The sequence below is a fragment of the Rana temporaria genome, chromosome 13 (assembly GCF_905171775.1).
Source record: "Rana temporaria chromosome 13, aRanTem1.1, whole genome shotgun sequence".
NCBI classification, from domain to species: Eukaryota; Metazoa; Chordata; class Amphibia; order Anura; family Ranidae; genus Rana; species Rana temporaria.
In genome coordinates, this window is record NC_053501.1 from 38396797 (window position 1) to 38422373 (window position 25577).

Here is a 25577-nt window from a genome sequence, read left to right on the forward strand (position 1 = left end):
TGAAAAGGAATACCCTCCTTTTGGATTTTTACATTCCAATGCAACAAGCAGACAATTGTCAGATAGAATACAAAAGTGTGTCAGTGAAGATTGCGATCCTCCACTGTATAGCAGGTTTTGCTATAGTCTGTTTTATGACTTATAAATGCTTAAGCCAGGTACACAGGTAAGTTTTTTTTTTTATTTTCTATACTCCCCTAATGTACTTATTCATCTGCCAGAAACGTGGGAGACTCATGAAACACACCCTACAGTAGAGTACGAAGTGTGCAATTAAAATGCATTTATTTACAGGCATATAACTGTCACTAACATCACTAAAGAGCAATCTCAACATTAGCTTTCTGAGATAAGGAAGGGAAAACTTTTGAAACCGAGGTTGTGATTGTTAACAATGAGGTTGGCCATAACAATGGACTTCTAGAGAGATGTGGTATGGAAACAGACCAGATCTCTTGACTTTTAGCATGTTGACATTTTGTGTAATTGGGTGCCTGAAATTTTAGAGTTTCCACAACACTTAAGCCTCGTACACACACGAAACACATAGTTTTACTCGTAGTTCCTTGTTAGGCTGTCGAGAAACTCGACAAGCCAATTTTCTCCATTCCCGTCAAGGAAATAGAGAACATGCTCTCTTTTTGGCTCGTCGAGTTTCTCAACAGTTTCCTCGACGAAAATGTACACACGACCGGTTTCCTCTGCAAAAAAATATCTCCCAGCAAGTTTCTTGCTGGTTTTTGCCGAGAAACTCGGTCGTGTGTACGAGGCTTTAGTATATTGAAAGCCAATCCTAGGTGCCTCCTTTAAATTTATTATGGCCTAATTCATTTAATTTTGGTTGATGTTCAAAGCCTAATTCACATTGAATTTTAGGGAATTCAACCATTTTTAATCAGATAGTAACCTACTAGTAACACTTTCTATTGAAACAATAAAACTGTAGGTCTAGTTGTGAATGTAAATATGGTTGACTTTGGTTTAAACAATGTCTGATTTGTGTGTCTATCGACAGCATAAAGGTTCTTGTTTTCACAAGGTATTAATCATCCCCAAACTGCCAATACAGCAGGCTGAGAGGAATTATTTTGTTGCAAATGTGGTTATGGTTTAATTCTGAAATTTAAACTTTGTTTTTGCAATGACATTTGCACTCTATTATACAGCAGTGATGGCTAGAACTGTAGGTCCAAGATTTCACCATGCAACCGAGTGTTAAGATTTGCTTATATGCTTTTATGGTCATGCTTGTTTATAGAGTACGTTGCCCAGGATCAGGGTAAAAGTAGAGTGAAGCGGTCTTCCACCCTTGTATACCCAATGTATACCCAATTATATCAAAGACCATCCTATAGCCCTATATCATCACACACATTCAAGCTGTTATAATTGTGTTCTTCAGAGTGATATGGGAAAGATAAACCACAGAGATTTATGTTTACTAAAAACACACATAAAACCGTTCAACACACTGAAAATATTACATTTTAGAAAGTACCTTAAGCCACCAAGATGACTTTATAAAAAGATGTGTCATAACGTTTTTCTGAGTAATCCCTGCTGAGCTGAAATTTGCAGCCATTGTCCATTGCCCGGACACAATTAGTAGAAGACACTTTAATAGACATCTGCTACAACAGGAAACCAGATGGCTGCATTTGAATGGGTTGTCTACTGCTGTCCAGTACCTAAATATTGTGTTTGGATTTTTCTAACTTGGTAGGACCTTGTGGCATAAAATAAGTGTATTATTTAATAAGAGCATGTGTCACTGTTGTGAATCAAAGATTTGGAAATTTGTGACCAACACAGAAGGATATAAAAAAAAATCTTATGCCGCGTACACACAACCGTTTTTCGGGTTGTAAAAAATTACGTTTTTAATGGTCTAGAAAAAACTACATTTTTTTTCAACCCGATCATTAAAACGGCTTTGCCTACACACGATCGTGAAAAAAAAATGCTCTAGCAAAGCGCGGCGACATACAACAGCACTATATAGGGAAAGTTCTATGCCGATGGCGCCACCCTTGGGGCTGCTTTTGCTGATTTCGTGTTAGTAAAAGTTTGGTGAGAGACAATTTGTGCTTTTCAGTCTGTTACAGCGTGATGAATGTGCTATCTCCATTACAAACGCTAGTTTTACCAAAACGAGCGCTCCCGTCTCATAACTTGCTTCTGAGCATGCGCAGTTTTTTCACGTCGTTAAAGCCCACACACGACCATTTTTTACGACGTTAAAAACTTCAACGTTAAAAACGTTGTAAAAAATTAGAGCATGTTCGAAATTTTTAATGGTCATTTTTTACATCGTGAAAAATGCTCTGGAGCCCACACACGATCGTTTTTAATGACATTAAAAAAAAAAACATTTTTTACAACCTGAAAAACAGCCGTGTGTACGCGGCATTACTTTATTTGTAACTAGAATTCTGAGGTCATATGCTCTACTCTAGATATATAAAATTGTATGTAAATCTAAATCATTTTGAGTATCTATGGTATTATTCCTTACTGTATATAGCTTTCTTAAGCAATTTTTTTTGTGAATTGGTAGCAAGGTTTTGGTAGCAAGGTTTTTTGCCTCGAGATCCTGCCTGTGCCAACACTTTCTTCTATAGGCTGACAATGCTAAGCTGTTACATTTCAATGAGGCCCCGTACACACGTCCAAGAAACTCGACGGGCAAAACACATCGTTTTGCTCGTCGAGTTCCTTATGAAGCCGCCGAGGATCTCGGCGAGCCAACTTTTCCCATTGACTAACGAGGAAATAGAGAACATATTCTCTTTTTGGCCCGACGAGATCCTCGTCGGTTTCCTCGGCGAAAAGTGTACACACGACCGGTTTTCTCGGTAGAATACGTCTCCCATCGAGTTTCTGGCTGAATTCTGCCGAGACAACCGGTCGTGTGCACGTGGCCTTAGCAGCAGCGTTGTCAGCCTGCTTAGTGAGCTCCTTCAGTGTAATAACCAGCGGACATGTCGGACGGACGGGTTTCCAGCCGACAAGTTTTAAAGCATGCTTTAAAACTTGTCTGCTGGAAAAAACCTGCCCGCTAGGCTGTACACACGGTCGGATCTGTCTGCTGAAACTGGACCAGTTTCAGCAGACATGTTCGATCGTGTGTACAGGGCCTCAAAGGCAATACTTGATGCCGGCAGTGGTACATAAAAAAAGACATGGCCATAGGCTGCTTACCCAAGTTATGTTATATCCTAGTTGGAAGCAAGGAACTGCTGTAGGACAAAGGCATGCATTCAGTGAACTCTCTTTCTTCTTTGTGACACTGAACCTGCCTGTTCCCATACACTAGAATCTATTGTCCTCCTACCTATTTATTTTAATATTACAGTCTTGTTACGCGTTGCGGCCGCTGTTCCCATTCAGCTTGGCAAGTGTCTTGACAGCTTAGAACTTCCTTTTTTACCTTAAGGGCCATGACACTGGGAAATGGCACATTAAACAGTTGCTCTCACTTACCATTATTCTGTACTTTTTTTAATTAATATTGTCATGACTCGGTTTGTGGAAATATTACACAGCGAGCTGATAGCTCTTAGTAGCAAGAGATGATTGTAGCTATAATATAAGATGCATAACAAACAGTTTTCTTTTTTTGTAGCAAAAGGAGATTTTCTGTTATCTATGTTTGCAGGCTCTCTGGCTCATATGCGGCAGGAATCCTTGCTGCAGGGTTATATTCATTTTCACGTCTAACATGGCAGTGGTCCATTGCAGCCGAGGTTTTCAGCCTAAACAATCTGTTTGTGGCGCTGCTCATAGCTCTAACAGTGGAGTTTAAGAAGGCGAAGACTGCAAGAGACAGATCAAAGGTAATGTTTGTTTAGCTGGGCAAATAACACAACGATGGGTACCCTAAGAAAGCAACTTCTTTATGTTTTACAGGGCAAAATAAAAATGATTTGGGCAAAAATGAAAATTATTTCAGTAGAATACTAAGGGTTAAAAATCATCGCCAGGGATGACTGCTTTACTTACCAAAGCTTTGTTTTGTACATAGGTTTGCAGAGTTCCACAGCTGTCAGTCATTAAAGGGGTTGTAAAGGTTCGTTTTTTATTTTCTAAACAGGTTCCTTTAACTGTTTGCCGACCAGCCGCCGCAGTTCTACGGCGGCAGGTCGGCTCCCCTGCGCGAGAGCCCGTAGCTTTACGTCGGCTCTAAAAGTGGCCACTAGGGGCGCCGCCGGGCACACGTGATCGATCGTTACAGAGCGAGGACCGGGAGCTGTGTGTGTGTAAACACACAGCTCCCGGTCCTGTCAGGGAGGGAAATGCTGATCTTCTGTTCATACAATGTATGAACAGCGATCAGACATTTCCCCATGTCAGTCCACCCCCCCCCACAGTTAGAACACACCCAGGGAACATACTTAACCCCTTCCCCGCCCCCTAGTGTTAACCCCTTCCCTGCCAGTGGCATTTTTATAGTAATCCAATGCATTTCTATAGCACTGATCGCTATAAAAATGCCAATGGTCCCAAAAATGTGTCAAAAGTGTCTGAAGTGTCCGCCATAATGTCGCAGTACCGAAAAAAAATCGCTGATTGCCGCCATTACTAGTAAAAAAATATTAATAAAAATGCCATAAAAATACCCCCTATTTTGTTAACACTATAACTTTTGCGCAAACCAATCAAAAAACGCTTATTGCTATTTTTTTTTTACGAAAAATATGTAGAAGAATACGTATCGGCCTAAACTGAGGAAAAAAAATGTTTTTTTTATATATTTTGGGGGGATATTTATTATAGCATAAAGTAAAAAATATTCATTTTTTTTTCAAAATTGTCGCTCTATTTTTGTTTATAGCGCAAAAACTAAAAACCGCAGAGGTGATCAAATACCACCAAAAGAAAGCTCTATTTGTGGGGAAAAAAGGACACCATTTTTGTTTGGGAGCCATGTCGCACAACCGCGCAATTGTCAGTTAAAGTGACGCAGCGCCGAATCGCAAAAGGTGCTCTGGTCTTTGACCAGCAATATGGTCCGGGGGTTAAGTGGTTAAGCTAATGCATTGTTGGTTCACTTACCTTTTCCTTTGATTTCCCTTCTAAATGTTTTTTTTTGGTTTTCTTTGTCTGAATTTCTCACTTCCTCCTCAGTAAGGTGTTCAGTAAGCTGTTCTAAATGACTTTCCACCACTCGGATGATGGTGGAAAGCTTACTGAGGAGAAACAGGAAGTGAGAAATTCAAACAAAGAAAAAAAACATTGTGGCCCGGATTCAGAAAGGACTTACGACGACATAAGTCCAAATGTGCGCCGTCGTATCTATACACTTATTCAGGAACTGAAATGCGCCTGAAATATGGATTCATCCGACCGACCTAAGTCTTAGTACGCCGTCGTATCTTGGGTGCATATTTACACTGGCCACTAGGGGCGCTTCCGTAGATTTACGCGTCGAATATGCAAATGACCTAGATACGCCGATTCACAAACGTACTTGCGCCCGTCGGATTGAGCTACGCCGTTTACGTAAGGCTTACGTCTGGCGTAAAGTTACCCCTGCTATATGAGGCGCAGGTAATGCAAAGTATGGACGTCGGAACAAGCGTAGATTTTTACGTAGTTTACGTAAGTCGTACGTGAATGGGGCTGGGCGTAGGTTACCTTCACGTCACAGGCATTGAGCCGGCGTATATAGGAAACAAGCACTCTGGTTGGTTCCAGTGAAAGTTTGCTGACCATAGAGTATATAAAGGCTTGTCCAGGAGTCAGCAGGGTCAGTTGTAGGGATGCTTACCAATGATGTGGGCTCTCATCTGTCATATTGTCATCACTAAATATGAATCAGTTGTATAAATTGGTGAAATATTTCCTCTTTTCAGCCTATTATGGCTTGTTTGATAATACCTTTATTTATGTATATAAAAACTGAATTTCATCTGCTGTGTGTAATTATATTTTTCTTTTCAGGTTTCTCTGTATGGTGCTTTCTGCTGTGGAATTAGTCTGTGTAATCAGCACACTATTGTGCTGTACATTGTGTGCATAGTACTATGGGTTTTCTTTCAGCTGGTCTCTCATAAGGTAGGTCATTCTTGTATATGCACAGACTCGTATAACTTTTTGCCTTGTACAGCTTATAATGAGCTGTATGATTTGGGGGGATAAAATGAAGGGTCAGCATTGAAAAAATTATGTTTAGAAACTTGGGAAGTTGTTAGAATAAGTATTAGAAATATACAGCCCTACTCATTAAAGTAAACCTATCTATGAAGGTAAAGTAAAATATTCACTTAGCTATCCCACCTCCCCCACCACCAACATCATCATCATCATCATCACCACAGAAACACTCAAGTCCTGTACACACGGGCGGCAATCCCGTTGGGGAAAAAAAAACGTCTGTTTTCCCGACGGGATTGCCGGCAAGCTAGCCTTGCCTAGCCCTGTGTACACATGGCCATTCAAAAGAATCGCCGTTCTTTTGAATGGCAAGAACGCAGTGACGTCATTGACAATGACGAGCCTGCGGTCGTCACATTTGATGCCGTCGCCGCCATCTTGCTACACCGTACACGTCCCTTGTATGCTAGGTTTACCTGGGACATGTAACTATACACACTAATGGCTTTCTCGACAGGAAACACTCGGCCGAGAATCCCAACGAGAAAATAGAGAGCATACACATGCACGGTTTTCTCTGCAAAAAGCTCTCCCAGCAGCTTTCTTGCCGAGAAAACCGCGCGTGTGTACGAGGCTTCACACCTTTCCCTCAGGCCTCGTACACACGACCGAGGAACTCGACGGGCGAAACGCATCGCTTTCCTCGTCGAGTTCCTTGTTAGGCTTGTCAAGGAACTCGACAAGCTTGCTTTGCGTACACACAGTCAAGACAAAATCTCCTCGTTCTCAAACGCGGTGACATACAACGGCAGGGGAAGTTCGATTCCACTGGCTAAACTCTTGGGGCTGGTTTTGCTAATCTCATGTGTTTGCGTGTTAAGTAAAAGTTTGTTAAGAGACGATTTGCACTTTTCAGTCTGTTACAGCTTTAAAAATGTGTTATCTCCATTACAAATGCTACTTTTACTCCCGTCTCATACTTTATTCTGAGCAAACACGGGTTTCTTAGCATACACACGCTCGAGTTTCTCGTCGGAAACCAGCCCGTCGAGGAACTTGACGAGCCAATTTGAGACTCCCGTCGAGGAAATAGAGAACTTGCTCTCTTTTTGGCTCGTCGAGTTTCTTGACATTTTCCTCGACGAAAATGTACACACGACCGGTTTCCTCGGCAAAAAATATCTCCCAGCAAGTTTCTTGCTGGTTTTTGCCGAGAAACTCGGTCGTGTGTACGAGGCTTCACTACCCTACCATTCCATTCATCTCTCAAGAGCAAAAAAAAATGACTAAGGCCGACCATACACAGAGCAAATTTATTTCCTGAAACCACAAGTTGCGGAAAATAAATTTGCTCGATTCGCTCAATTCCTCCATCAACACAGTATTGATGCGGGAATCCCTCCTGCTGTGCCATTGTCTTCTCCCACCCCACCGGGAGAAGACATTGATTATTGCTAGTGGCTATAACAGCTGCTAGCGATAGTCACAGGTAAAACTCGGCAAGATGGTTGTACCCAACTTGACTCAACTTGGTACATTCAGCCTGCCCATACATGGTTCGAATCTTGGTCGGTTCCTGCTAAACCGGCCGATATTCGAACCGTGTATGGCCTGCTTAAGCCATGTGACTCTCTCCCTTTTTCACACCATAGCGCTGGCATCATGATTGTCCTAGAGTTGTCACATGGAGCCATGAGAGGAGACCTCTTTCTTTGGTCCCTTCACACCTCACCAATATTTATGCTTGTGAACAAAACATTTTTAGGAGAACATTGCTTTTAACATTAGTGAATTAAGTCTAAAAAAATGATTGGAAACATTTGTTTTGAAGGGATTCTTCAATAGAATATTGATTTTTTTTCCCCCATTACTTTACAATACCTCAATATCCAGAGGTCGGGCTGAGCTCTTTAATTTCAAGATTCTTTTGAATAAATAAAAAAATCTTTAAAAAAAAGCCTTAATGGCTTAATGTAAAACCACATTATGTTCATGCTCTGCATATGCTTTCCGATGAAGGTATAACATAGATGTTGAGTTCTGCCCTAATTTTGTCAATGATTACCAGATATTATAGAAAATGCAATATCAGCCCTGTGCTAATATTTTCCAAGTGGGTTATCTCAACCTTGCAGCTCCTATGGATCTGGTGAATATGATTTGAGAGGAGGCGATGCAGGTTATATGATACTTAGGAGCCCACGCTAATAATATTGGCTTCACTTACATTCTCACTATGCCATGCAAAAGAGATCAGTTTGAAGCAATTTCTAAATAATCCCCAAAGTCATGAGATTTGACAGCATTCACCAGGACTTGTAACAGACTGGGAAATCATCTGTGCGTAAATTACTATTTGATCTTTTCAAAACTTTTCTATCAGAGGTTCTATAAAAAAAATGGAGGTAAGGAGAAATGATGATTTTGCCTCTTAAAACACAGAAACCAGCTATCATTTTCAAGAGCTGTTATACAGAAAAGGTCAGATTGGCTCTTTTGTGGTCACACTACCATTCTTTAAAACTGGCCATGTGCATTACAGTTTTGATTATTCAACCTACCGTATATACTATCTCATTTTGATTTTCCAACAACTATGTAGTGTGCCTACCAACCATTTAATTTTACTATATGTCCAATCAAGTGGGTTGTTTATTACATAGTGATTGGTAAACTGAAATGAAGTTGTACGTTCATATTGGCAGTTAATAAAAGAGTATGCAGGTGTGTGGCCAGCTACCTGCAAACTCCATTACTGCCAGTCTAGGCCAGACAAGAGCAGATTAAGAATGGGTCATATGCAATTTTAACTGGTGTTATTAGGCCTTTTTGTCTTTTGTGTCACAAAAGGCCCAAGTTTATGAAAACTTGTGCTTTGCCCAAGCACTTCCATCTGCCTTACAGGCTTCATTAAAGGGGTTGTAAAGGTTTGTTTTTTATTTTCTAAATAGGTTCCTTTAAGCTAGTGCATTGTTGGTTTATATACGTTTTCCTTCCATTTCCCTTCTAAATGTTTATTTCTTTGTCTGAATTTCTCACTTCCTGTTTCTCCTCATTAAGCTTGCCCCTATCATCTGAGCTGTTCTGGCTGGGGGTTAGTCAGCGTGCTCCCCCCTCCCTGGGGGTTCGCACAGCGAATCCCCACAGGGATGTAGTTCCAAGGGAGGGGGCGAGCATGCTGTCTAACCTCCAGCCAGAACGGCTCGGATGATGGGGGCAAGCTTAATGAGGAGAAACAGGAAGTGAGAAATTCAGACAAAGAAATAAACATTTGGAAGGGAAATGGAAGAAAAAGGTAAGTGAACCAACAATGCACTAGCTTAAAGAAACCAATTTAGAAAATAAAAAGCAAACCTTTACAACCCCTTTAACCCCCAAGTCCTAACCTTTAGCATTGCCCTACATAAGCAATTGTGTTCCAAAGCTAGAAAATTCCTTTCTTGCATTAAGAGTGGTATGGACTGCAAGGAGAGATATCATTTTGCCCCTCTACAAATCCTTAGTAAGACCTCATCTGGCGTATGCAGTTACATTTTGGGCTCTTGTTCATAAAAAAGACATTGGGGAACTGGAGAAAGTGCAGAAGAGGAGTATGTACAGATACATAAGGGGACCGTATAGTGAACTTGTTTTTGAGTTATTCACTTTAAGGTCATCAGAGGACAAGGGGCAATCTTGGAAGAAAAGAGATTTCCTCTCCAAATACGGAAAAGGTGTCTTCACAGTAAGGCCCCATACACACGAGAGAATTTATCCGCGGATACGGTCCAGCGGACCGTTTCCACGGATAAATCCTCTCAAAGATTTCCGCAGATTTCTATGCGATGGAGTGTACTCACAATCGCATTGAAATCCGCGCGGAAATCCTCTGGCGATGACGTGTCGCGCCGTCGCCGCGATTATGACGCGGCGACGGGCGCGACGCTGTCATATAAGGAATTCCAGGCATGCGTCAAATCATTACGACGCGTGCGGGGAATCCCTTTGGACGGATGGATCCGGTGAGTCTGTACAGACGAGCGGATCCATCCGTTGGGATGGATTCCAGCAGATGGATTTGTTCAGCATGTCAGCGAATATCCGATCTGCTGGAATCCATCCCAGGGGAGATATATCCGCGGATAAAGATCCGCTGGCGTGTACACACCATAGGATCTATCCGCTCAAACCCATTTGATGGGATTTATCTGCGGATAGATTCTATGGTGTGTATGGGGCCTAAGAGCTGGGAAAACGTGAAATAGACTCCCTCAAGAGCTGGTTCTAGCTAGCTCAGTAGCTTGCTTTAAAAAAGGCCTGGATTCTTTCCCAAATGTACATAATACATCTGGATACCAACATTTATAGGTGAATTTGTTCCAGGGAATATCTGATTGCCTCTTGGGGGATCAGGAAGGAATTTCCCCTGCAGGAGCAAATTGGATCATCCTTTATTTGTTTTGTTTTTTGCCTTCATCTGCATCAACTGTGGGTATAGGACAGTAGTGTATTTAGGTTTTGTGCTGCCCCTGGCGGTATTCCCGAGCCTGACTCGGGGTTACATTTTCGTGCTGCGATCGGTAACCCCGAGTCAGACTCGGGCTCGCCTCGCTGAATCCACAGGCAGTGTTTACTTACCTTGTCCCTGGATTCAGCGATGCCACCGCGCTGTGTGAGCAAGCGGGTGCTCGCTCGATTCACACAGTGCCTCTGTGTGCCGCCGATCTCCGTTCCCTGCGACGTTACAACGCACGGGGGCGGAGAACGGCGCCAAATTCAAAAAGGTAAACAAACACATTACATACAGTATACTGTAATCTTATAGATTACAGTACTGTATGTAAAAAATACACACCCCCTTTGTCCCTAGTGGTCTGCCCAGTGCCCTACATGTTCTTTTATATAATAAAACTGTTCTTTCTGCCTGCAAACTGTAGATTGTCCATAGCAACCAAAAGTGTCCCTTTATGTCAAAAATGGTTTTAGAGCAGCTAGAAAACAGCGATAATAAATTATAATCACTTGCAGAATTGTGCGATAGCGATTTGTGGGGAAATTCGTCATAAAAAAATAAAAGTAATGGCAGCGACAATTCTGCAACTGAGCAAATTTCAGTGATTTTGAGTTGATTACATTATTGAATAATTTTTATTATAATTATATTATTATTTGTTATAATTATTTCGAATTATTTTTTATATTATAATTTATAATTTTGTTTTTAAAAAAAAAAATTCATACCCGGGATGCCTACTAGACTCTTGTTTGGTCAGATTTAAGTGAGTTATTCCTAAAAATTACAGGCCTACAGTATAAAACGCAACATTTCCTTGCAAATAATAGTACTGCTTTCCGCACCTAAAATCTGAAATAATCATACCGCTAGGGAGGTTAACTAAGTTGGCAAGTAAATGTGGTGAAAAACAAAAATAATAACAGAATGAGCATGTCATTAAAAGAGTTTTGTTACTATTTTATCTTGGGTACAGGGGTTCTTTAACATGCCCCATTTTCTATTTTGAAATGTGTGGTTGTCTATTCCAATTTTACACAATAGTTCTGTAATAAAGGCTGTCTGGCATTAACAGACACTATTTCCTGTGTAGGAATTGTCCTTGAAACATTTGCTGAAGTTAGCTGCATGCTTCGCCGGGGGACTCTTACCGTATTTGTACCTCATTGTCTCCTCGTACTTCAATCAAGCGCAGTGGACCTGGGGAGACCAGACATCCATTCAAGGGCTCCTGACTCATTTACTTCGAGAGGAGTACGGGACATTCAGTCTGGTAATAACGTCTCTCTCTTGTTTTGCCTCCTTTAAAGTTCAGGAGAACTTTTAATTGCAATATTATTCCTTCTTTCTTAAGAAATTCCTTTCATTTTCTTTTCCAAGTGGTTAATCTGGCATTTAGCCGAATACAGTGACTCGAAATAAATCCCTACCTCTGATTAATAGTCAGGGCAGGTTAAAGCACAGGAGTGCCTCTCTTTATTGTTCCAATGGTACTGCTTTACTAAGCACCACTGAACATAATACAGATAAGACCGTGTAAGTACACTGGTGGACTAACAGAATGGTATGTAGCCAATGGGGGACAGGAATCTTCTTCTTTTTTCTTGTTTTCCATTGGCCTATCACTGTCTACACTCTTAAATGTATGTGTTGAGGATTTCTTCTGTGTGTAAAGTTACATTGCAGTCAAGCAGGATTTTTAAGTAGACTCGAGACAGAAAGCCAGCTCCTGAGTGGCTATCATTGTCACCCTGAGATTCACCAGCAAGTAATATATGCCGTTTACGTAAGGCGTACGTCCGGCGTAAAGTTATTCCACATATAGGAGCTGGGCGTAGGTTACGTTCAGTGATTCGATGTATCTTAGGAGTTCTTTCCAACGTGATTCTGAGCATGCGTACTGGGAGCGTCCAAGGGACGACGCATGCGCCGTTCGTTCGGCCCATCATTTGCATGGGGTCACGGTTCATTTAAATGGATTACGCCCACTCCCACCTACTTTGAATTAGGCCAGCTAACGCATAGGAATTTACGTTACGCCGGCGCAACGTTGGGAGCAAGTGCTTTGTGAATACTGTGCTTGGCTCTTTGTGTTACGTCGGCGTAGCGCATATGAGATGCGCTACGCCGGCAGAAATATGCGCCGCTCTACGTGAATCTGGGCCTATGTGTGTATATGCAGTTTATCCTCTTAGACCACTATGTAAGTTTTGTTATTAAATTCATTGTATGTGCTTTTTTTTTTATCTAGGCGAAGTCGGAAACAGGATCCAGCATGAAAGAAATTCTGATGTAAGGAATGTTTTTTAGCTACTTTAAAATCATGCTAATATACAGTATAGAGTCTTTACAACTGATAGACTACTGTATAGCATAAATGTACTCTAATGCCGCGTACACACGATCGGACATTCCGACAACAAAACCGTGGATTTTCTTCCGACGGATTGTTCGCTCAAACATGTCTTGCATACACACGGTCACACAAATGTTGTCAGAAATTCCGAATGTCAAGAAAGCGGTCACGTACAATACTATGACGAGCCAACAAATGAAGTTCAATGATTGTGAGCATGCGTCAAATTGATTCCGAGCATGCGTAGGATTTTTGAGCGTCGGAAAAATTGAGAACCAGCTCTCAAACATTTGTTGTCGGAAATTCCGACAGCAAATGTCCGATGGAGCCTACACACAGTCGGAATATCCGACCAAAAGCTCACGTCGAACATTTGTTGTCGGAAATTCCGACCGTGTGTACGCGGCATAAGACCAATAATTGTGAATAGCATTTTTGTGATGCAATGCTATTTTGGCTATTGCAAGTCTTCAGCTTCATTTGACAGTCAGCAGCTCTCCTCTCAGGGACCTGTGAGAACCGAGCCATCGGTGGTGTTCGGTGGCTCGGTTCTCAGTGCAGAGATGACGTGGGACCGATGCAGCATCAGTCTGTCAGTCAGTCCACCTAGGTAAGTATGAATAAAAACAAAACAAAAAAAACATACTTCTCTTTTAAGATCTAAACACAACACATCTGTCAAATACCATTTCATCTGCAGGTAGTAAAGTTTCTAGAATTTAACAGTGAAATGATGAGGGGTGGGGGCTAGCGTGAGGCAGGGATAGGGCCCTCAGGTTAATGGGGCTCCACAGGGATATTTTTAGGATAAAACTGTGGCACTTACAAGCAGCACAAGGTGCCTACAGTTACTTAGCATTAGTATTGTTATCTTTGGCAGGTTTTAGGCAAGAATTGGTCTAGCCAGTAACACATTTCCTGTCCTAAGGTAAAAACACTTTACTGTGCTGTATCTATGGTGGAGTAGTGTTGTCACTTGTAGCACCCCTTTGTGTACATAGTGTAGGTAAATTTAGTTTGTAGCCAGTAGGGATAGTGTTAATTTGTTGTTAGTTAGCTGGCAGGCTCTGAGGGCTGAGTTTATGTTGCCAACTCCTTGCTTCTGGACCTTCCTGAAGGTTCTAGAACTTAGAGGGCAGAGGAACAGAGATCATGAATATTTAGGGGGTCCCTACCAATCCCTTGGTGAGAATGGCCCAAGAGGTGGGAAGATGGCCCTCAAATATTGTTTAATGGTCATGTGGGGAGAAAATCCAGGATCCAGAGGCCTCACCCACCCCCCTTAACCTCAGTCAGGCTTGGCTTAGACACCCTGGAAGCAAACGGACCTGGTCAGCAGGAGACATGGGCAGAAGTGCCATCTATGTTACAGGATTTTAGGGACAGAGTAAGCACAATTTAAGTTTTTACCCCCAATAATAGGGGACAGGCAGCCAGGTGCAATACTCGGCTAGCCATCTTGGAGAGACAGGTACAGCCAACCTTCACCCCTGCTTGGGAAGATTTTGTGTTAAAGTCCAAGTCCTAGGATCAGTACTAGAGGTGTCTTGCCAGTCCGTTGGAGGCAGTTTCCCGTGAGGTCACATTCTGGAGTTTTGTGTTTAGAAGACAGCTCCTAAGGGGGTAGCGCTTCACATCCAAGGACAGGAATTGTGTTAAGCCTCGTACACACGATCAGTCCATCTGATGTGAACGGTCTGAAGGACTGTTGTCATAGGTTGACCGATGAAGCTGACTGATGGTCCGTCGTGCCTACACACCATCGGTTAAAAAAACTATCGTGTCAGAACGCGGTGGCGTAAAACACAACGACGTGCTGAACAAAACGAAGTTCAATGCTTCCAAGCATGCGTCGACTTGATTCTGAGCATGCGTGGATTTTTAACCGATTGGTTGTGCCTACTAACGATCGGTTTTGACCTATCGGTTAGGAATCCATAGGTTAAATTTAAAGCAAGTTGGCTTTTTTTTAACCTATGGATAAATAACCTATGGGGCCCACACACGATCGGTTTTGACCAATGAAAACGGTCCATCAGACCGTTGTCCTCTGGTTAACCTATCGTGTGTACGAGGCCTTAGGACTGCAGTACTACCCCTTAACCCCTTGTTCCTCATATCTATAACATGGGAGGAGGATTGTGAACAATGCTAAATGATAACAGTCAATAGGAGCAGAGAGCTCAGGAAGCCATCAGCTCACAAGATTTCTGGCAGGATTAACATTTTTTTTTTGCACTTGCATCAAGCAGATATAACAAAATGCTTTTTAATAGTATATTTAGCTGACCAAAAGGGAGCAAATAAGAGACATTTATTATTTGGGTTTACATAGACTTGAAATAATAATATTCATTCTTTTTGTGTAGGTTCCAAATAAGTCACATGTTCACAGAGGTCACTCCCCTGGCTCCAGCCTTAGCCATTCTAGCATTGATACTCTGTGTTATAAATCGGTAGGTAGTTTCCTTTTTATAGTTTTTTACTCTTCCTTTTATATTAATGCCTCAGCAATATTCAGCGTGGTCTGTTCCTGTCTAGTAAAATATGAGTAATGAATGTTTAGATGTGGACTATTATCCATTTTCCAATATGCTCACAGTTTCTGTAAAAGTAAAAGAAATTGAATTCATGTCAAGGCCCTGTTACGATGTATGTTGCTTGGCATCCCATTGATTTGAATGGGTCTGGTTTACATACATGTGTTGCATTGTGGCACATACTGAAAATAGTTCACCGAAGCACATAATATACACTATATTATCAAAAGTATTGGGGACACGTGCCTTTACACGCACATGAAAGTAGGGTTCAATATTGAGTTGGTCCACCCTTTGCAGCTATAACAGCTTCATCTCTTCTAGAAAGGCTGTCCATAAGATTTAGGAGTGTGTCTATGGGGATATTTGACCATTCTTCCAGAAGTGCATTTGTGAGGTCAGGCACTGTTATAGCTGCAAAGGGTGGGCCAACTCAATATTGAACCCTACTGACTAAGACGGGGGGGGGGGCATTAAAGTTCATGTGCGTGTGAAGGCAGGTGTCCCAATACTTTTGACAATATCGTGTATATGCATTTTCCTGCATTGCTAATGCATGGGTACTGAGCCCTGCTCCCGGCAACAGGCCAAGTTCTCTTGGCATATCTACATTTGGAAAATGTGAATATGTAAAACCTTGTGTGAACCTATAGTATCACTTTAATTATTTCCAAAGGCCTATTTAAAAAGCCTATAAGGTGGAGGGAGCACAAGGATTATGAGAAACTCACGTATGGGTGGAGATCGATTCATTTATTATTCATATAATGGACTGCCACGATATTCTCACCATTGTTTGATTTGATTTAAGGACACTATATGGATTCAATTTGCACATTGCATTTTATTACAGATTATGGTACTTGATTTAAGGACACTTTGCGGAAAATTTGCATTTTGCACTTTATTTTTTTATTATATCATTGTTTACTCAAATGCACCATATATCCCCAAGGGATATTCTTAGGTTTATATTTAGCGCTGAACTTATTCTGATTTACATTTGGAAAATGACAGATTCTTTTAACACCTCCTGTGATACTGAGAACTTCATTGTAAAAAACGCAGCACCATATGCAGATGTTTTGCTTTGAAAAAAGCATGAAAAAGGCACATGAAAACACATTTTAGAAAAAAGCATGAAAACAAAAGTTTATCAGTGTTGGACCAGCAGAAATATAATGGTGAATCAGCAATTCTCCAGATTCCCCAATTTACCCCTTCCCCATCTATTGCTTATTTTGTCTGTTTCTAAAATTTGGAAGGGCTGCTTATATGGAAGTTACTGCATTTCCTAAACCAAACATCGGTCATTCCAAATTCCATTGCAGTTACTTTATATTCTCTGTCGCTCTCCTTTTATCCTCTGCAATAGTGGGCGATCTGCTTTCAGATAAAAGTGGTCTCTGCGGCGCATTCACCGCAAGACCACTTTTATCGGCAGCGGGAGAGTGCCCTCCTCCTGTCCCTTTACGGTGCTCAGAGCCGTCGGCAGTGACGGAGGTGATCGGATGCTGTCCCTGGCTGGATATGGAGACGAGTGAGGGGAAGATGCCCCCCACCCTTCTCTATATCATTGCAGGGCAGAAGCAGCGTCAAAACTTCACTTACTCCCAATGCTCTTAAAGGGCCATTTTGTTTTAAATGACATAAAAAAAACAAAAAACATTTTATTACATTTTAGTCTAAATAAGTATTTTTGACCCCAGATCTCATTTGTAAGAGGACCTATCATGCTTATTTCTATTACAAGGGATGTTTAGGAATAAAAGTAACCCAACATTAAAAACAAATTTAAAACCGTGTCAAAATAAAAAATAAAAGTAAAAATAAATAAAAATTAAAGCGCCCTGTCCCGACGAGCTCGCACGCAGAAGCGAACGCATACATGAGCAGGGCCCTCATATGAAAACCGTGTTCAAACCACATGTGACGTATCGCCGCGATCGTTGGAGTGAGAGCCCTAGACCTCCTCTGTAACTCAAAACATGCAACCTGTAGAATTTTTTAAACGTCGCCTATGGAGATTTTTAAGGGTAAATGTTTGTCGCCATTCCACCAACAGACGCAACTTTGAAGTGTGACATGTTGGGTATTAATTTACTCAGCGTAACATTATCTTTCACAATATAAAAAATTATAATTTTACTGTTATTTTTTTAATCAAAGAAAGTGAATTTTTTCCAAAAAAAGACCACTGAGCAAATATGGTATGACAAAAAGTATTACAGCGACTGCCATTTTATTCTCTAGGGTGCTGGACAAAAAATATATGTTTGAAAGTGTTTCAAAGTAATTTTATAGCAAAAAAAACAGTTTTTAACTTGTAAAGTTAAGTGGTTAAAGGCTAATACAGCACAATAATCTTCTGTTTTTTTTTTAAAAAAATCTGTTTACAGAAGCTCAAACATGTCAGAGGTTGGTCTCTTTGCCATGATGCTGCTCAGCTATTCCTTGTTTTTCTCTTGGAGGGCAAATTTGGACATTGCTAAGCCTCTGTTCTTGGGAGTGGTAAGTCACATAAATAAAAGTATGTATAGGCTATATGTGTGTGTGAAATGTGCAATTCGTACATCATACTTCACCAAAAATGTTAGTTCTGTAACTAATGGGTTTTAAAAAGACCTAGTAACCAACTTTAAAAATTGTAGGTAAAAGCACAGAAAATCAAGAATATGTATGCTTGCAGTGTTTTCCCTTTTTATAAATTATTTATTCACATTCAATGTACCTTTCAAACCTTTTAGAAAATTTGACTCTGTGCTTCATTTTTTTTTCATCCATCTTACTTATAGTTGGGTCTGGCCTACTTTGATTGCTTTTGTCAATAATCTGGTGATCCTGAAACATGGAAGTTTGAGATGCTTGAACACACACTTGCTTTCACATAGGAAACCTAATGTAAAAAAATATTCCAGTATTGGAAGTTTGAATATGATTAGTGATGCAGGAAACCGAGAGAGTGGAACTTAAACATCACAACCTCTGGAAAATAATCTCCTACTGACCCTTAGACCCCTTTCACACTGAGGAGTTTTTCAGGCGGTTTAGCTCTAAAAACAGCACCTAAATACCGCCTGAAAACCTCCTGCCGTGCAGTCCCAGTGTGAAAGCCCGAGTGCTTTCACACTGAGGCGATGCGCTGGCGGGACCGCTCCAAAAGTCCTGCTAGCAGCATCTTTGGAGTGGCGAAGGAGCAGTGTGTTTACCGCTCCTTCCCATCGAAAACAATGGGACAACGCGGCTATACCGGGGGTATTAACCCTTTTTCGGCTGCTAGCGGGGGTTAAAACGGCACCGTTAGCGGCCGAATTCCACCACAATTCCAACGGTATAGCGGCGCTATACCGCCACCGCACCTCGCGCCCCGGTGTGAAAGGGGCATTAAGGCTAGTTAGTGCTGTGGTGCCTTTAATTCCTAACAGCATTCCCATACAATGGAAACGGCAGCACGTTTTCTCATACTGGGAAACACATAGCGGTATGCAGTTCTACCTCAGCTGCGGTTTTAGAAAAAACTCGGAGACAAAGGCCTTTTCCTGGGTTTCTCACAGGTACAGCAGCCCATTGAAATGAATAGGCTGCTGTGCCCTTTCAAACATGGCTGCAGGGAGACCAACTTAGTGTGAACCTAGCCTTATGGATAAGTGTGTGTTTGACAAGCAGTGTATTATAGGAAACTCAAAACTCTGGTAAACTGACAGAGCTTGCTGACTTTAGCACAGCTCCAGTGTTTACTGAACGGCTAAATGATCCATTTTTTTACTAAAACTGGTGCAACTGTGCATTGTAAACACTCAGCTTCCAGGTTTTATTGTCAAAGCTTAGTTGAACAAGCTTAAAGCAGTTATAAACCTTAAAAAAAAAAAATTGATCCTGATCCTTTAAGGCATGAATTTGTCCCTTTCTATAATCTAAAATACCTGGTTGATCCTGCCTGGTGCTGCCCTTCCCTCTGTAAACTGACCATGTTTATCATGGCTGCTAATCCATGATACTGTAGCTAATTCACATACCTTCATCAGCCTGCTGTCTCTCCCTCTATCCCTTGTTCTGTGCCTGTCTCACTTCCGATCTGCTCACTACCCCTACCCTCCTGCTGCTATGATACTAAATCCTACTAAAATAACTGTGTCTTGTTCCTAGAATCCCCAGTGCCCCGGTGTATGTGCCTTATAAAAACAATGCAGATTTATACCTTATTTCAGAGCACTGCTCATGTGACCGCCAGCTATTCTCCTCCAGAATAACATCAGCGGGGGAAACTCAGTCCTCTTGGTTTAGTTCTCAGGTCAGGGGAGGAGAGCGGGGGGTGGTCACGTGAGCACAGAGCGGCGTTCTGAAATTAGGTATAAAGCTGCATATTTTTTATAAAGCACATACACCGGGGCACATACAGTAATTTAATCTAACACTGGGGATTCTGGGAATAAGACAAATTAGCTTTACAACTTCTTTAAGTTGGCTGATTGGTTAGGATGCACAGCTGCACCAGATTCTGTGTGCACCAGTTTTAGTAACTCCCCCACTGAGTCTACTTGTTCCATGTGTAAAGCAAAGTAGTCCAAAGCAACTAATTCTTGAAGTTATCTACAGGTGGAGAGATTTTGGATGCAGAGCAATATTGTGGTGTGTGTGTTAGCAGGCCTCGGCCTAGCTTCCTTGGCACGCAGCGTTTCTGCGAAGTTGACCAACAAGCACTGGATCTTCTACACAGAATGGATTTTCACTGTTGTCTTAGTTGCTCGTCAGATAAGGGTTAACTATAGGTAAGCCTTTGTTACATTGTCTCTACATGTACTAGATTCATTATTTTGGATATTGCAGTCTGGAAACAGATTACTGTATTTGTACCATGAACAGACTGCTGAATTCAAGAACTCTTTTAAGCATGGATGTTTATCTGTTACGGTGCAGCCATGCCGCTTGCAACCATATGTTAGACTCTAAATATATATAAATATATGTAACATGGTATAAAAGGTGGAGTTATTGCTGGTCAAAGACCAGGCCACTTTTTGCGATTCTGCACTGCGTCGCTTTAACTGACAATTGCGCAGTCGTGCGACGTGGCTCCCAAACAAAATTGGCATCCTTTTTTTCCCACAAATAGAGATTTTTTTTGGTGGTATTTGATCACCTCTTCGGTTTTTAGTTTTTGCGCTATAAACAAAAATAGAGCGACAATTTTGAAAAAAAATTATATTTTTTACTTTTTGCTATAATAAATATCCCCCAAAAAAAAAAAAAATAATAATTTCCTCAGTTTAGGCCGATACGTATTCGTCTACATATTTTTCATAAAAAAAATTGCAATAAGCGTTTATTGATTGGTTTACAAAATAGGGGATAGTTTTATGGCATTTTTCTTAATATTTTTTTTTTACTAGTAATGGCGGCGATCAGCGATTTTTATCGGTACTGCGACATTATGGCGGACACTTCGGACACTTTTGACACATTTTTAGGACCATTGGCATTTTTATAGCGATCAGTGCTATAAAAATGCATTGATTACTATAAAAATGCCACTGGTAGTGAAGGGGTTAACACTAGGGGGCGAGGAAGGGGTTAATCATGTTCCCTGGGTGTTATCTTACTGAAGGGGGGGTGGGACTGACACGGGGAAATTACAAATCGCTGTTCATACATTGTATGAACATACGATAGGTCATTCCCCCCCCCTGACAGGACCGGGAGCTGTATGTTTACACACACAGCTCCCGATTCTCGCTCTGTAACGAGCGATCGCGGGTGCCCGGCAGTAATCGCTACCGCTGGTCACGCGAGGCGGCGTCAGGGGCGAGCGGGGGGGAGCACGCGCGCCCCTATTGGCTGCTCGGCAAGGTGATGTATAGCTATGTGATCTCGCCCAGCAGCCCCTGTTATACGACGACTGGTCGGCAAGCAGTTAAACTACATTTATTGCTTCTGGAGGGGATTTTAAAGTGGTTCTAAAGCCTGAAGTTTTTTTTTTTTTTTTACCTTAATGCATTTTCTGCAGTAAGAAAAAAAGTCTTCTGAGTGCAGCTCCCTCGCCTTAGCCCCTCTTATACTTACCTGAGGCCAATCTCTATCCAGCAATGTGCACGAGAGCAGCGGCTCTCTTCCTCCTCTTAGGCTCAGAGACAGAAGCAGGAGCCATTGGCTCCCGCTTCTGTCAATCACAGCCAGCGAGGAGGTATAGGTGGAGGGGCCGAGCCCTGCTTTGTGTGTCTTTGGATACATAGAGCCGGCTCAGAAGTGAGCATGTATGAGTGCCCCCATAGCAAGCGGCTGGCTACGGGGAACTCAGCAGGGGGAAGGAACCAGGAGCGCCGGCGGGGAGCCCAAAAAGAGTAGGCTTGGGGCTGCTCTGTGCAAGACCATTACACAGAGCAGGTTTGTTATTTAAAATAAAACATATAAGATTTTACAATTACTTTAAGCTAGCCATACACACTTTTTTTGTCAATTTGCTAATGATTAATAAGTACAATTTGACAATTGTATTTACCATAGTAATGAGAAAAGGCGAAGGATGGAAAGAAAATTATATTTTCTTATCTGGAGGAATGAAATTCTAACTGTGAATGTGCATTCTGTACAGAAAAAATCGTTCTAGTAATGTGCATGTTGTAGATAAAGTTTGATCCAGAAGCAGAACCTTCATTGTCTGTCACAAACATTGGTTTGATTTATATATGGTATGTATTGTGTGTGGTAGGGTCACAGGCATAAACATTACATTACCTCCATGCATCTTGAACTTAAACATTAAAATTCAAAAATGGAAAGTTTCCCCAGTGGGGCTTTGGACAGCAATGTAACAAGATCAAAAATTAGAATAATAAGAATTATTTATTGGAAGAATAATCCAGTAGCATGAATAGAATACAGTAGAATTAATCTGGTCCAATGATACAGTATATGAACAGTGTAAATACAATTTAATGCAATAAAAGAACAAAATTGCGCACATCATTACATAGCATAGGCTATGGGGTGTGCGAGCCCCAACGCGTTTCGACCTCTGTTCGGTCTCCTAAGGGGGACAATTGGCTCTAAAAAATATATACATACATTACATTACATATTTTAAAAGTTTCGAAAAACGTCATACATGTTGTTGAATAAATAATGATGGTATATTTACCACTCAGCGGTGAAATATCTATTCATGTGACCAGAGATAATACTGTTGATGAATCCAGGGGGCTGGATTGCCACCCACATCCCCCCCGAAGCACCACTGAAGGGAAAAAGGGGGACCGCCCCAAGGGGCTTGCAAGGAGCCACACAAAAAACGTCCACTGAAAAGGGAGGAGTCGACACCTGTGAAGACCACCCAGATATTAGCCATGTGTTAGTATAAAGATTAAAAGGGTAAACATTAAAATTCAAGCCTTTGACATACTGTAGCAATCAAACAACATTTAAGGGCTTTCTAACTAAATTTATTGAGTGACTGTCGAGACTATTGCACGCCCTGACAGAAGATTTTTCCGAACTTCTGTGCAAACATTCACATGGAATTCTACCTTTGTATGGCTTTCCTTAGTGACTATTGTAATGAGTATGAAAATTACTAACTATACTGACAGAGTTACTTTAAAGTTTAAAAGAACAAATTACGTACATTTCTAACATAGTTTCTCATATCTGTTCTTTTTTAGCCTTTGCGACCAAAGCAGCAATTATGTGGTAGACATGTTTGGAAGAAACATTTTGTCCTCCTTCCCATTAAACGCCATCATTTTGCTGAGAGGCGATTTGCCAGGAAACTCATTGCGTTATCTTCATTACTGTGAAGGACTTCGTCCTGACCTATCCTTAGTGGATCAAGAGGTGAGAGGAGATAATTGTCCTTCACAGCCCTTGCACTGAAATTCTAAAGGTCTCGTTTTTTTGTTTTTTCAAAGTGCACTTCTTTTCTCTTAAATCAATTCTGTCTTCGCTTTTCATGGAAGACTCTTCTAAGAACCTGTGCAAGAGTCAGATCACGTTAATCAAGTCATGTCTTAAGGGTTGTCTAAAAATCCTTGTGTGACTGCTCCTAAATAATCATTGTGCCACCTCTGCTTTTACTAGACTGGAGGACAGGAAGTGTTCATTGTGTTCTAGAGAATGGGCTAATGTGGGAATAGACTGCCTCAATTGCTGCAAAGCTATACAAAATTAGAGGGTGTTTCATATAAAATAGCTTTTAATAGTATTTATGGGAAAATAGGTACATAGCTTCTGAAGCTTTATTGTAGTATTGGTGAGGAGATTGGCCATATTTTACTAATTTCGATTTACAACTACTTATGGTATAGAAGAAAACTGTAAGGGCCAGATTCACAGAAGAGATACGCCGGAGTATCTACTGATACTCCGGCGTATTTTCAAATTTGCCGCGTCGTATCTTAATTTGTGATTCACAAACAAGATACGACGGCTTTTGGCTAAGATCCGACAGGCTTACGGCTTCGTACGCCTTCGGATCTTAAGCTGCAATACTTCGGCCACCGATGGGTGGAGTTTGCGTCGTTTTCCAGCGTTGGGTATGCAAATGAGCTTTTACGGCGATCCACGAAGGTTTTCGCGTTCGTTACGTCGTCGCTAGTAATTTTTTCCCGTCGCAAAGTTAAGCCTGCTTTTACATGGCTTAACTTTAGACGAGCCATGTTAAAGTATGGCCGTCGTTCCCGCGTCGAATTTCAATTTTTTTTTTTTTGCGTAAGACGTCTGGGAATACGAAAGTACGTTACGCACAACGCCGTTCAAAAAAATGACATCGCTTCGCGCAAAGCACGGCGGGAATTTAAAAACAGAGCATGCGCAGCACGTCCGGCGTGGGAGCGTGCCTAATTTAAATGGTACACGCCCCATTTGAATTAGGCGGGCTTGCGCCGGACGCCTTTACGTTAGACCGCCGTAAGTTTACAGGCAAGTGCTTTGTGAATCAAGCACTTACGCTGAAAACTTGCGGTGGTGTAACGTAAACGGGATATGTTACGCCGCGGCGCAGGTACCTGAATCTTGCCCTAAATTCTCATCTTTAAAGCCCAGTTTCGGGCTCATCTCTCTATCTATCTATCTATCTCTCTATCTATCTATCTATCTATCTATCTATCTATCTATCTATTGCAAAAACAGTTTTTGACTTTTTGAAAACAATTTGGTGAATGGGTAGGGGTACTATGTACCCCATACTCATTCGCTCCCTCATTCCTGGCCTGGCTGCATGCTCAGAAGAAGGTCTGGTATGGATTTGGGGGGGGGGGGGCCCGAGACGTTTCTTTTTTTTTTTTTACATTTTTAATTGCCTGCAATGTTTTTTTAATTATTATTTAGGTGTCAGCGGGGGAAGCCCATTGATGCTGATTTCTCCTTGGTTGTTAAGGACGCCATGGCCGGCTTTCCAGCTCACTCCTTAACAACCACTAATCACTGCGCTCTGATTGGACAAATCAGAAGAAGATATTGTTGGAGAAGGGTACTGTGATCTGTAAAATAAGTAATAAATGCTATTATGTGATACACTTACTTATTTCCTAGAAAGAAAGCACTTTACATGAAAAAATATATCTGATGTTAGAGTTAAATGGGACTTTATTGTAGACACACATTGCTTTAAATCTGCCTCTTGTGTGGCTTCTGCTAATTAATAGGCAAGTGGGTTGCTAGGTGTTTTTAAAATTGTATTCTCCCTAAAAGACCAAAACACAAAATTACACTATATTACTTTGTATCTTGGCCAAAATATGTAAATTCACCACCCGCACCAAGGGTCCTCATGTATGTAGGCTACTTAAAGCATAGTTCCACTATTTTTTTTTTTATTAATATTCAGCAGTTCCAAAAAGTGTAGCTGCTGACTTTTAATAAACACATACTCGAATGGCCCACAGTTCAGCAATGTGGCCGCTCAAACCCTTGGTTCTCTCCCTCGTCTCTCAGCTCACCGGCATTACAAGTGTGGGCACCCAGCTGTGACAGCTTGCACACCTCCCCATTGGTCGGGCAATCTTCTGGGCTCTGACATGTGCCAGAAGATTGCAAGGAGGGAGGGGGAGATGAGAACTACCACTCGAGCCATGGCTCCAGCAGAACTGGGAGCAGGTACCTG

The 25577-nt window shown here is 41.5% G+C and overlaps 1 protein-coding gene across 1 annotated transcript in view; it reads left to right on the plus strand.

Moving 5' to 3' along the window:
• The window catches only part of TMEM260 (transmembrane protein 260), a 102222-nt gene that overhangs the window by 60055 nt on the left and 16590 nt on the right, over positions 1 to 25577 (plus strand). Inside the window, exons 5-12 of the mRNA XM_040333667.1 lie at positions 3659 to 3836; positions 5944 to 6057; positions 11682 to 11861; positions 12840 to 12880; positions 15314 to 15400; positions 17884 to 17995; positions 20081 to 20253; positions 23140 to 23311. Coding sequence (XP_040189601.1) covers positions 3659 to 3836; positions 5944 to 6057; positions 11682 to 11861; positions 12840 to 12880; positions 15314 to 15400; positions 17884 to 17995; positions 20081 to 20253; positions 23140 to 23311 — 1057 coding nt within the window. The remainder of the gene's footprint in view (positions 1 to 3658; positions 3837 to 5943; positions 6058 to 11681; positions 11862 to 12839; positions 12881 to 15313; positions 15401 to 17883; positions 17996 to 20080; positions 20254 to 23139; positions 23312 to 25577) is intronic.